Source organism: Pseudonaja textilis, chromosome 9 (genome assembly GCF_049901715.1).
Source record: "Pseudonaja textilis isolate UNSWEBS1 chromosome 9, rPseTex1.2, whole genome shotgun sequence".
Taxonomy (NCBI): domain Eukaryota; kingdom Metazoa; phylum Chordata; class Lepidosauria; order Squamata; family Elapidae; genus Pseudonaja; species Pseudonaja textilis.
In genome coordinates, this window is record NC_141998.1 from 10,882,151 (window position 1) to 10,896,366 (window position 14,216).

The 14,216-nt window shown below is 42.7% G+C and overlaps 1 protein-coding gene across 1 annotated transcript in view; it reads right to left on the minus strand.

The window, feature by feature from the left end:
- Nucleotides 1–7,951, minus strand: part of ADGRA2 (adhesion G protein-coupled receptor A2) — a 136,783-nt gene extending 128,832 nt beyond the window's left edge. Inside the window, exon 1 of the mRNA XM_087938906.1 lies at nucleotides 7,402–7,951. Coding sequence (XP_087795032.1) covers nucleotides 7,402–7,634 — 233 coding nt within the window. The 5' untranslated portion in view covers nucleotides 7,635–7,951. The remainder of the gene's footprint in view (nucleotides 1–7,401) is intronic.
- Between the last annotated feature and the right edge of the window lie 6,265 nt (nucleotides 7,952–14,216).

Below are 14,216 nucleotides of genomic sequence, written 5' to 3' on the forward strand. Positions count from 1 at the left end.
TAACCTTTCTCATAGTCTAAGCTACATCATAGGGTTGTTTGATAGATAAAGTTAGAGTGCTTTACAGCTCTATCTAAATGGTTTACAGTGTCAGCATATTGCCCTCAACAATCTGGATCCTCATTTTACTGACCTCGGAAGGATGGAAGGCTGAGACAACCTTAAGCCAGTGAAAACTGAATTGCTGAACTGCAGGCAGCCGGCAGGCAGCAGAAGTAGCCCACAATACTGCATTCTAACCACTGCACCCCCACGGAATTGCAGGCTAACTCTGTCCACAGCCTGTAGTTCGATCCTTACCAGGGTCAAGGTTGACTCAGCCTTCCAGGTCAGTAAAAGGAGGACCCAGATTGTTGGGGGCAAATTCTGACTCTGTAAACTGCTTAAAGAGGGCTGTAAGTCACTATGAAGTGGTATATAAGTCTAAGTGCTAGTGCTATTTCTTAGATGTAAAAAACAGTGCACCAACTTTTCAAATAGCACTAGAAAAAGGCTGCTGAATGACTGAGAAATGCTTCAATCAACATTTTTAGCTTTTTTGCAATAATAAAACTCATAGCCCAAATAAATTATTTAGGAAATCATCTCACCTTTTCTTAAGAAAAGGCTCCAAAATCTAGCCTGAATGATTATTAGGATCACTATACTACTATATGGTTTGCAGAAACACAGGTGCAGATGTGTTCTCAAAGAGCACACTAAAATCTTGCAAACACAAGCCTAGAACTAGCAATGCCGCAGAAGGAAGAGAGCCACTGGCCTCACACTGTACAAATTCATGCTCAATTTTGAGCAGCAATCAAAGATCTGATCCCTCCCTCCCTTTTCCTTTCTTCCCTCATTTTCCTTTCCTCCTCCCCTTCCCCTTTCTTTTCCCTTTCATGTCTCTTCCTTTTCCCATACTCCCATCTTCTTTCAACATGCCATCTTTGGATTGAAACTGCTGCCTGTAAACAATGTCCAAGCCAGCCCATGGGTTAAAAATCATATACTATAAAAGCTAACTTAAACACCTTGAAATACTTGGATGTAATGAATGCAAGCCCAAGTATAATGGCTTGGAAATAAACTTCTGTGATCTGTCAGCTTCCCCAAAATAATTACAAACTGTTGAAAGTTATTAACAAAGACAGGGGTGGGCACTGGAGAACTTGCAGGCTTTGAGTCCTTCTTCAGTGGCATCCAGAGCCCTTTTATTTTAAATACCAAAAATATGATACACCCTTTGCTTTCAAACTGATGTAGAAAACACACCAAGACTGTTACATAACTCTTGAAATAGGCTTACTACAAGGAATAACTCATTCCACCACCACCCCAAAAAACCAAAGAAACATACTGTCTAAATCCTAGTCCCATACATTTTATGTGCTTATTTTTGTCCAAAATGTTAACGACAACTCCTGACCTATAGGGATGGTGAAGGAATTTAATCTGTGCAAATTCCGATACAAACTGATTTGAACTTGTGTTTCCTGAACTAAAATACTGACCCAAACTTGGTTATCTGATGACTTTTAAAATTCCTGAACATTCTGCTCATGTTCTAACACAGCTTGAGTTTAATGGGGCTTGCTTCTTTCTGATATGGAAAAGAATTTTGTGCAGTGCCAAAAACATCTCTTGCATTCCCCCCGATGTTCTTCTTTGATTGTAAGAAAAGGAAGGGTGTGTATGTATTTTTCAGAAGAGAAATAGAGGTTGGGTCTTCATGCCCTTATTTAATTATTAGATAGATAAAAGGAAATAGGGGACTTGTCTGTATTTCATAATAGCACTTCTCCCTCCAGCCTCCCTGACTTCCAATACTTCCATTAAACCCCAAAGTAATAGCACAGCTTTTCAGATGCAGAAATATGAACAGCCAGGGAAGCTTGAGGCTGGCAGGATGTAACAGAAAACATGCCAGGAGGAGCATCCTTTGCCACTTTGCAATAGAGCTGGCCCCAAGTCATTCTGAATAGAAATTGAAAAGACATTCTCCATCGTTCTGCAAATGAGACAAAAAACAAAGGGCGGGAGACATGAAAAATTATCAGGCAAATTCTGGAGTAGGGATACAGCCTTGCAGCTAAACAGCTTTTTCCTTCATGAAAGAATGACATGATAGCAGTGTTCCAGTATTTGTAGGGCTGCCACAAAGAAGAGGGGTGTCAACCTAATTTCCAAAGCACCAGAAGGCAAGAACAAGAAACAATGGATGGAAACTAATCAAAGAGTGAAGCAACTTGGAATTAAGGAGAAACTTCCTAACAGTGAGAAGAATTAACCTGTGGAAGAGCTTTGCCTTCAGGAGTAGGGGTGCTTCATCACTGGAGGTTTTTAAGAAGAGACTGGACAGCCACTTGTCTGGAATGGTATAGGGTCTCCTGCTTGAGCAAGGGGCTGGACTAGAAGACCTCCAAAGTCTCTTACAATTCTGATATTCACCTGCAGAAATGCTCCTTGACTGAGCTAAACTTTCCCAACAGTTCAGGGAAGGCCTTTCTGCTGGAAAGATGCAATGAAAAAAAAAAGGATCAGAGAATAACAAAGAACCATAAGCAGAGCTGAACTTGACCATCTGAAACTGGGGATGGGGTACACTGTGCTTTCTAACTAAGCTCCGGGCCATGCAACTCTGTGCAGAAACAATGTCAAGAGTTGAGCTGCAACCCTATTCTTAAGCAAGCTTTACATCACATCTGGCACAGAGAGCCTTTTTTATTTTGTTTTAGGAAGAGACTTCTGGATATCCTGTTGAGCTGAGATCCAATTTTACAGACTCCGTGACAACATTCCACTATATAACTTGGAGCCTTGTTTGAATCCTGCAGCCTCATTAGCAAGCTGCGAAAGTCAGGAATGTCTCCCCCAACTTTCCAAGTTTTGCTCCTGAATGTATTAACTTTCCATGCATCAAGCTGAGTTTGCCGTCTGGTGCCAGAAGTCAGCTGCAATATTTCCCTTGAAGGTTACAATGCACTGAAAATAAGCACACAAGGGGACTTGCTGGCATAAGCTCTCGTTCTTCCATTAAAAGAAAATTGGCACAAAGGTTAGAGTTTTATGAAAAGAGGCTTGCCCGCCCCTCCCTGGCCTACCCAATTTTTGCAAAAAGCAGCAAGAATCGTGTTCTTTGGACATGGATTATACACAATCCTCAGATTTCAAAAAGGGAGGGAGCCAACCCATAAAAGCATAATCTTTAAGCACAGTCCAAGGGCTTCAGGCACATTGCTAGTATTTGTAGACGGCACACTCTCTGAGATAGTGGAATGATCCACCATTAAACATTTAAAATGCAATGATTTCTCTCTCCTCTCGCCCCAAGGTGGTTAGGCTGGCATTGAAACTGTAATACAGCTTGCCCTCAAATTATGATCACAATAGTGCCCCAAAAAATCCATTTCTGAGCAAGATAGTTGTTAAGTGAGTTTTGCTGGATTTTATGATCTTTCTTGCCACAGCTATTAAGTGAATCAGTATAGTTTTTAAGTTAATATCAAGTTTATTAGAAAGACCATAGATTAGAACAATAACAAAAAAAACCCTTAATGAATATCCAGTTAAAAACTCTAAGATAACATAATATAACACATAAAATCTATATTAAAATCATGATTTGGCATCCAATCTGTCAGTTACATATGCCCTAATGATACTATAATATCTATAATATTATTCTACAATTTTTAACTGGATATTCCTTGAATGTTTTTATTTGTTCTGATCTCTGGTCTTTAACTATAATAAACTTGATTTAAGATTTAAGGTACTAACACTGTTGTTAAGTGACTCTAGTTTCCCCATTGACTTTGCTTGTCAGAAGGTTGCAAAAGGGGAATCACATGACCCCGGGACAACTGCAACGATCATAAATATGAACCAGCAACTGAATTTTGATCATGTGACCATGCTGTAATGGTCGTAAGTGTGAAAAATGGCCATAAGTCACTTTTTCAGTGCCATGGTAACTTCAAATGGTCACTAAATGAATGAAGACTATCTGTAGTGAATTGTAGTAGCAAACAAGGAGGGAGGCCAAACAAGATTGTTCAGAAATGGGGGAGATTAACTTTGGATCACCACCTCTAATATTTTCAGAATGCCTATTATTTATCAACATTGGATCATCCGAAGAGTTACCAGCACATAGTGGGAATTTGGATGTGGATGTGGAAAAAATGTGGATATGGGGAAAAAAAGGAAAAGGCCAAGGGTGGGTGAGCAGAGAGAGACACATTTCTTTTAATTGGAAGAAGTGGTATAAAATGATTAAGATGTCAGGCTATGACTGGGGAGATTCAAATGAACTCTTAGCCATGGCTGAAATAACTCAATGTCCCACAAAATTCTGTGTTGAGCTTTACCTAATAGTGCAGAGACTGTCCAATGAGTTAGGATTAGCTCATGTGCAGACTACATATACATCTTGTATTTATAAAAATTTATCCATGTATTCATTTCCTTAATTTATTTCTGAACTACATGCCATGAGAGCTGGCCCATTCTAGTCAGTAACTCCTTCAAATTATAATCAACTCAAAAATAAATAATAAACTCTACACATTATATTAAAGATAAACAATAGAAACACCATAAAATGATAAAAAGCATCCTAGCATCCAAGCCCATGTATAATCAAAGAATTACTCAGGATATGGGTCATCATTAAAATTTGCCAGCAAAATCAAATTTTTACAGGCAGGCGGCTAAATTATGTTTTTAAAAAGTGTTTTTAAACTTTACTCAAAACACTCCAGAAAATAACAGACTACAGATTTGGAACTGGACCCACACTTCAGCAAAGCACATATAGAACTGTGACAGAATACCTCTTGAATACATGCAGAGTCCTGTGTTCTTGAGAGGAGGCCGCTGCATGCCAGCTTAGATTAGGATGTGGCCTTCTAGATGTTGAGCTCCAAATTCCAACCAACAAAGCCAGCACAATCAAGAGGGAGAAATGAAGAGTTGGAGCTGAATAACATCTGGAGGGCCACATTTTGCCAGGCCAGATGTCTCCCCTCCAGACCTCAGACCCCCAGAACCACAGCTCTGGATTAAGTGAAAAAGCATCCTTTTTCTTACACAGACCAACTATTAAATGCAACAAAGGTCAACTTATTTTCCAAAGCACCAGAAGGCAAGACAAGCAACAATGGATGGAAACTAATCAAAGAGGAATTATGGATAAACTTCCCAACAGCTAGGACAATTAACCAGTAGAAGGGCTTGCCTTCAGAAGTTGTGTGGGTGCTTAATCATCGGGGTTTTTTAAGAAGAGACTGGACAGTCACTTGTCTGAAAAGGTATAGGGTCTCCTGCTTGAGCAGGGGGTTGGACTAGAAGATCTCAAACGTCCCCTCCAGCTCTATTCTGATTGAAGTTGGTGGACGCTTACACCAGCCCCTTCAAGTTGCATTTTATTTTCCTTTTACTTTATTAATTAGTACATTTATGGCAAAATCTAATACAGTTAAACACGCAATGAGAAATAAGGGCTTTCAACACTACCAGAGTACTAAGAAAATATATTTACAATTGTATCACTGATTGTTCTAATATTAAGCAATAGTGTTATATATCACTTCTGTATACTCTTATATCTGTAATTCTCATAATGAACTGAAAAGATATTTAACGTTTTACCATTTCCCTAACCAGCTTTGTTTTTCCTAAAATCTTTCATGCAAACCAGGGCTACAATGTTTCCAGTTCTATTAAGCCAATTCATTCATGACAAGTAATCATTGTAACCTTTCCCAGGCTAGAAACTGTTTCACTCAGCCCAGATGTCTCCCCTCCAGACCTCAGACCCCCACAGCCACCCACAACCCTCCCCCCAACTTTGCAACATGCAGCTAGCTATCCAGAGCCTTTTGGCACATGCGTAGAGTAACAATCTGCCAAACGTTCATTTGCTGTACTGGGAAAATATCTCCATGAAACACATTCATAATGGCATCAGTGTCTTTGATTAGACAGAGAAAAAAACAATATCTACATTTATAGCTAAGTGGAAATCCCTTGTAGACTTTTTGCACAAAACAGAAAGAAAATGACTTTGTGATTTGTGATTCTGATCAGTAGGGGGGAAAAGAGCTGGATTATAGAAAAGAGTAAGCTTTCTTTTGTAGTCACAAAGATAGCTTTGTTATTATATTTATATTTGTTTCGAAGAAATTAGATACTTCTATTTCTTTCTATATTTTCCTGGACTTTTGCTTTACTTCTTTTTTGCATTGCTTTTCATCTTCATTAACTTATGCTGAGTTTTATAATCTATAACAAACTTTCAATAAAAATGTAAGATTTACTGGTATTTACTTCAAAAGATGTACAAAATAGCCTAAGTGGGCAGATTTTAGACGCTTGCGCAGAACTGAGGGGCAGCAGCCAACCGTTGAAAGGAATGGAAAATGAAAGTATGCAAATCGGGACTAATTATGTGAACTCTTCAAATATGCAAGGGTGCCCCGGCTTATTTCCACTTCTTCAATTACAGGTTCCCTCCCTTACCTAAATCCTCAACCAGATAGGGTGGGAGACAAATGTCTAGGATTCACAGAACCGGATTCCCCCGACACTGCAAGGCAGACCTGTTGTATTTCAACACGAAGACACGTGTACAGCCATCTCCCCCAGTTCAAACTGCTTAATGTCTGTGCTTAAGGCAATGCTTGACACGTGGGATAAAATGGCATCGAATTCATAAATACTCGAACCCACTCCGAAACTGAGCCAGCCTCCAGCTGTTTTGCACACTTCCCATGAGCTTGCAGTGGTTTCCTAAGAAATACTTTTCTACACCCGAGCAGATTACTTAAAATATAGATTCTCACCATGTATTAATCCCTAAATCTAGAAGATCAAAATCAAGACCCCCCTCACAGACTCACATAACGTCAAGCAAAGCGCATCAGGATCCCGGGTTTACAGGACTATCGTGTTAGAGTGCCTGATTCCCACAACCAGGACGTGCCGAGCAAATATACCCAGGTGCCCAATGCGTTTCTGCAGGCTGCATCCTGCGTCTCTAGCAACTGATCCACTGGGTGGGGAATGGTCTCAGGATACCTCCGTCCCACTTCGCTGCCCTTGTACGGCGGCCACCAGCAGCCGGCATTGTGATCTGATTCCTATGCACTGTCTGTCGGGGCGGGGCAGGTGGCTCTGCTGAAACCCGCTCCCTCCCCGTCTCTTCGAACCCCGGGTGTACAGAACAGGAAAGCCCTCCTCCCACCAATAAGCCTCTGGGCACGTGCAGAGCGCGCAATCCTCCTCGACAGCCGCAAAGAGCGGGGGTTGGCTCAGTTTGCGCGGGTAGCCTCTGAGCGCGCGCAGAGTGCCAGGAACGCCGGGATCGGTTGCCACCAGCCCTCCCACCCGCTTCCCAAGACGCGTCCTGCTACTCACAGGGTGACGGTGTCGTTGGGCAGCAAGCGCGGCGCCGGCGGCTCCCTCAGCTCCTCGCCGCTGCAGCTGACCCGCTTCCTGGCCGGGGCCAGCCCCTTCGGCCTCTCGCCCACGCACTTGCAGCCCCGCAGCTGGAGGGGGCAACTGCGCGCCCCGCCCGCGCCCCCCAGCGCCGCCAGCAGGAGTAGGGCGCCCGTCCAGAGCATCCTCGACGGCGGAGGCTGCCAGCCCATCCTCAGCCCATCCTCGCCCGCTCGCACCGCAGCCTTCGGCGTCCGGAGCGCCCCGGGGACCTCAGCAGCTCCGGCAGGCGCTCCGAGGGGCGTCCGCCCGGTCCCGCAGCCTCTTGCCCTGGCCGTCACGCTCGCCCCGAAAGCAGCCCCGCTCGAGCCGCTTCGCCTGCCCGGAGCTCGTCTGTCCCCGCCGGGGCTGCGCCTTGCATGGCCGGGGAGGACCGGCGCGCGGCTGGGCGAGTATGTCCGGCGGCCGGGCTGCTAGGCAAGGGTTGGATCCCGCGGCTGGGGCTGCCGTAAGACGGGTCCCTCCCCTCGATTCGCCCGCCTGGCCGGCCTGGTTCTCGGCCACGGCGGGGCCCTAGCGCCTCCCTCTCGCCTCTGGCTCTCGGCCGCCGTCGCCGAACTGGAGCCGCGGAGGGCCAGCGAGCTTGGCTGGGACCCAGGGCTTGGGGGGTTAACGGCGGAGAGTGGAGGAGTTCCCTGTCTCGGCTCCCCGGCTGCATCCGCGGGAGTTTTGCCCAGCTGTTGAGACTTCGTTCCCGTCGCTGCTGAACTCCGTTTGTCATTTGCGATCTGGCCTTGAGCGCAGCTCCGGCAAGATAAATTGAAAGCAGCTTTCGGGACGGCTGAGCAAACATTTCTCTTTGGAGATGCCCAGTTGACCTGACTCGCATGTCGTCGTCTTCGGATTTTGCTTGTTTCCCATGAGCTGCGGGTTCTGGCCAGGAAGTCTGTGGCAGCCTCTGTCGTATATTTTGGTTGCCTAATGAATTTGTTGCTCCCAGAGTTGGTGTGCGAAGAATAGCAATAGCACTTAGATTTATATACCACTTGATATCTCTAAGCAGTTTACAGAGTCAACTGTAAACTGCTTAGAGCCCCCAACAACCTAGGTCCTCATTTTTACTGACCTTGGAAGGCTGAGTCAACTCTGACCCCTTGAGAATCGAACTGCTGGCAGTCCATCTGTTCATCTAGCATTTGGAAGGATGTCTTTGGGGGATCTTTATCTAAGAAAGGGGCATGGAGGGCCACATCTGGTCCCTCCACTCCTTGACTTTGCCAGGATAGCTGCTCCCTCCCTCCCCACTTCAATCCTCTAAGTTTTATGCACTTTTGTGATCATCAGGAAGCAACTTGGGGACCTAAAGCCTTGCAGGAGCTCCGAATTTCATATCTTTGAAACACATACATCCTAAATCACTCCACAAGAAGACCAGGTCCTGCCCACCTTTTGAAGCAGAGCCATTGACATGCCACACAAAATTGGTGTGGTCAAAATTGTATGTTTCTGATCTAAGCCAGGATTGTTAGTGAGCCTTTCCAAGTATTACATGTGATTTTTTCCCTGCCTGTGCGTGAAGATGCCCAGGATTGAATACTAGATGCTGAGTCTGTCAATCTTACTGTGGTATACAAAGATGTCATTATCTCTGGGATGATCAGTTGCAGCTGCCTGGTAGACCTTTACAAACTTGGCAATTTTTAAGATGTGTGGACCTCAACTCCGAGAATTCCCTAGCCAGCATACTTTACACTGCAATTCCATCAACCCAGTTTTGATTATTAGCCCTTCATAACTTGCTACTTTCCAGAGGTGTCCACAGAGACCTCTTTAAATTTGTATTCAAACTTTAGAGACTCTTAAACAAAGTCCTTTTGCAGAGGTTCTGTGAAAACAACAATGGTCTGTGACGAAACCTTGAAAATGTAGTTCAAATTTTATAGATTTCACCCCACTGAATCAGACACGTGAAAGATTACCTTGAAAAGGGAAGCTATGGATGACCGAGGGTACGGGAGAATGGAAGAGAGTTTAAAGAGAAATTGAATATATGATGGTGCATCTGTGATGACAGGTGGTAGCCATTCTAAAATTGTTGGGATAGGCAGATACTGAATTGAGGAGTTGATTAATACCCATACTTGGATAAGTAGTTTTAGTGTAAGTTTAAATCAGTGTAAACCTTTTCTTTTAAATCCTACCCTTTGCTTCTCTTCTTACTGATGCAAATTTTTGCTATGTTGTTGACAGTTCACCCTCCCCCCCCCCCAACAGTGATCTTCTCCAGTTCATTTGAATGAAATATGAGTGGAATTGTAAGTGACAACAGTGGAACCTAAAAATTGTACATATTATTGCCAGAGTTTTGATGGATCACAATTCACTTGACTCAGAAGCATGACCAGCTGGGTCAGTGGTCAAACTCAGTGATAAAAAATAGCTGCCTGCTTTTGAAACACATCTGTAATTTCCTGTCTAAATGACTTCACAATGAATTATTTTTATTCATTTATTTGTATCCTGCCTTTATTATTTTTACAAATGACTCAAGCTGGTGAACATAACAAATACATCTTCCTCCTCCTATTTTCCCCACAACATCCCTGTCAAGTGGGTTGGACTGAGGTGAGTAGACCAAAGTCACCCAGCTGACTTTCATGGCTAAGGCAGGACTCAAACTCACAATCTCCTGCTTTGTAGCCTGACACTTTAAACCGGGTTTTTTTAAACTTGACAGCTTTAAGACTTGTGGACTTCAACTCCCAGAATTCTTTCTCCAGTCATGTTAGCTCAGGAATTCTGGGAATTGAAGTCCACAAGTCTTAAACTTGCCAAGTTTGAAGACCCTTGCTTTAAACACTAGAACAAACTAATCTTGCAAGCCAACCAGGCTGGCTTTTCCTGGCTCCAGATCCTAGATGTTGGTTTGGCCAGGCTGTCTCCCAAATACCCACCCCACCCCAGACCATCCAGATTCCATTCAGCTGCACTCTTTCCTGTAAGTCTCAAAACAAGTCAGCTCCACAGATCCAAACTAGATGGAAATATGAAATCTGAGACCGTCTCAGTTCAAACACAACTTCCCAAAGGGACCAAGAGGCATATAGACCAGATTGCTTTCAACTCCTTCCAAACCCTCTCACATCCGTCCCAGGGAAACACAATTCCAGGCCTTTGGAACCATCCTTTGATGAACACAAACGGAAAGGTGACTTAACCTGATGCTGTAATAACATCTGTCAACCTAATTACCAAGAGGGCTTCCATTTCTCAGAGAAGCCAGTTAGAAACCATGCTGTGTGAATTCATATACCAAGTTCTGCTCCCAGAAAAGGTGGCAACAAGGTCTGTGCTACTCCAAGGAGAATTAGTGACGTGAATTGGGCTACTTTGCCTAGGGAATTGCATCTTCTTTCCAGATATAGGTAGTCCTCAACTAACAACAGTTCATTTAGTGTCAGTTCAAAGTTACAAACGGCCCTAAAAAAAGTGATTTACAAAAGTGATTTTTCAAGCTTCTGACTGTTGCAGCATCCCCAGATGCTTATCAACTGGTTCATATTTATGACAGTTAGTGTCCTGGGGTCATGTGATCACCTTTTGCAACGTCTGACAAGCAGAGTCAATGGGGAAGCCAGATTCACTTAACCGCCATGTTACTAACTTAACAAATGCACTGATTCACTTAACAATAGTGGCAAGAAAATGGGGCAAAACTCATTTAACAAATTTTTCACTCAGCAACATAAATTCTGGGCTCAACTGTGGTTGTAACTCGAGGACTATCTGTAATCCTCTGCAGGAGAAATTTCTCTCTGTTATTAAAACATAACCCCTGAGAGAAAAGGGGCTTGCAATTCTAATCAAGATACACTGATGGAAAGATAACCCTCTCTACTAATAGGTTTGCAATGTAAAAAAAGAAAAAAAATGAAAGGGGAGGGGGGGGAAGGTACAAATATGAATGGCAATAGCTGTCCTGTCTCTGGGTGATGGATGGGGCCAGACTGTTTTCCCCCTTGCTCCCATTTTAGAAGGCAGAAAGTGCAGCCTCACAGTGGCCTTTTGGCATTTATCATCTGCCTGAGGGGACAAGAGTGCCCCCATACCAGATTTCCTATTTGTTTTGGGAGGGCAGTATTATTCTGTTATGTGAGCCTCTACTTACTTGTAGTTGGAAGCAGCACTGCCCAAACACAGGTTTTGACCGCCCCTATGAGAATTACAGCCCAAATCCTTCAACTTACCGCCAATAAAAACAGCTTCAACGTTGCTTTCCTAGAGGAAATCTAATAGCTACTGAATAAACAGTTTCTCCATTTTGGTGCCGAAGGCAGACAAAGTACTTTCTTGAAACCTGAAGAAACTAAACTCTCAAGGAATTTTTCTCGGTTTAATCCAGGAACTAGAATAATCACCTTTTTTGTTTCCTGGATGTGGTTAAAAGCAGAGAGGGTGAGAGTCTATATATTCCTCTCTCTCCTCAAAACTATTTTTTTCTTTTTCATTTTTTCCTTCCTGATTTCTTCTTTCCTTTCTCAAAAGCAGAGGATGAAACTCACTCTATACATTCCTCCGTGAAACAATTACTATTTTTATTATTTATTTATTTCAAAAGTATAGACTCCATATATTCCTTTCTCCTCGAGACAATTGTGCTTAAAACTCTGTTGATGAAACCTAGGACTGCATTAGCTTTTCTGGCCGCTTTAGTAGAGTCCTTGTTTTGGTAATGCAAGGATGATCCACCTTCTGGATAGTTTGAATTACTGTACAAATCCCACAATTCCATTCCGGGTGGAGCTGAAGTTCAGAATATCCAGAGGGCAACATATGTAGACTTCCTCTATGTAATAGTTATGGTGTCCAACTAATACCCATGGTCTGAGTTCAAATTCCTACTTTACTATGAACTTCACTGGAGACTAATGGATCCACCATCTAGCTCACTGGGTTGTTCTAAAATTATAGCAGGGGTGGGATTTCCACAAAACTATTGCTTCTAATTCATTAGCCTGTTGTTCTCAATATACCAAAGAAATGCATCTTCTATAGGTGCAAGAATGCTGCTTTGAAAAGCCAATATTTTTAGTCATAATAGAGCTAGCAGGTACTTTGAAGATATTCTAGTCCAACCTCGTTCACACAGAAAACTCTGTACCATTTCAGACAAGTGGATGTCCAGTTTCTTCATAAAAACCTCCAGCAATAAAGCACCTACAGCTTCTGAAGGTAAGCTCATCCACTGTCCTCAGTTAGGAAGCTTCCTCTCTATTCCAGGTCGCTTATCTCCTTGATTAGTTTCCATCCATTGTTTCTTGGATGATGCTTTGGAAAATAAGTTGACCCCCTCTTCTTTGTGACAGCCCCTCAAATGCTGGAATACTGCTATCATGTTACCCCTTGTCCTTTTTATAGATTAGCCATACCCAGTTCCTGGTTTATAGATTCATCATACCCAGGATCCGTACTCAACATGGTGTCTGCCAGGACTCATTGTTTAAGTGGGGTCTTGTCTCTAACACTCAGTGTGACTGTGGTGCTCCTCAACATAATATCCATCACACTGTGTCCAAATGTTCCATCAAGAGCTTACACTGACCCAATGTCTTATTTTTTCAACATAGATCACCCTGTCCCTGTATGGCTGGGTGGACTGGACATTAACATTTGAACCACTTTAAGTCCATGTATTTGCCATACGCTGAATAAAAAATAAATATATCCAATATGGTTGTATTTCGTGTATTTTAGTCTCTAGGTTTTTAAATCACCTTAGTTGCTGTTCCCTGCACTTTTTCCAAAGTCTCAATATCTTTTTTGTATTTAGGTGACCAGAACTGCATGCAGGTGTGATCTTACAAAAGTTTTACAAAGTGGAACTAATACTTCACGTTTGATCCATTTATAAGGTATCTGAAGAATACCTTTGTGGATTTTAGCTTTCCAGTTATTTCACTTCATTTAGGGCAGCTATGGTAAAGCAAATTCCCTGCTATACCAGTTTGGGATTATTTATCACTGATAAATGATTTATTCTTATCAATGGATATGTGCTCCATACACAGTGAACAACAAACACTTAAAAAAAAACTCTGAAATTCAAGTTTCTGGCATACTTCCACTTTTTGAAGCAGAAATAGAGTTGACAATAATATGCCCTGCATTCTTGCTCTTTGAGAATGAACCAATGGTGCCACCTACAGACTCATTCTAGTTTCCCAGGATTTTTAAACACATGCACACAAGAACCCATCACACAAGAATACACACAAGTGTACACAAGTTCTCCTTTGAAATTTGGAGAAGATGGGGAAATATCGCCTATCAATCTACAGTTCCTACCCAAGGATGATTGCTTTGTGTAAGAAAATTGCAAACAATGAAAGAACTCTGAACGCAACAGCGTGATTTTTTGAGAGATTGTACAGGCAGTCCTCGACTAGTTTAATAATAGAATAACAGTTGAAGGGACATTGAAGGTCCAACCCCCTGCTCAGATAGGAAATACTGTACCATTTCAGACAGGTGGTTGTCCAATCTCTTCTTAAAAAATTTCCGTGTTGGACCATTCACAATTTCTGGAGGCAAGTCGTTCCACTGATTAATTGTTCTGTCAGACAATTTCTCCCTAGTTCTAGGTTTTCTTTCCATTATTAGTTTCCATCCATTGCTTCTTGTCCTGCCTTCAGGTGCTTTGGAGAATAGGTTGACTTCCTCTTCTCTGTGGCAACCCCTGAGATATTGAACACTGTTATGTCACCCCTAGTTCTTCTTTTCATTAAACTAGACTT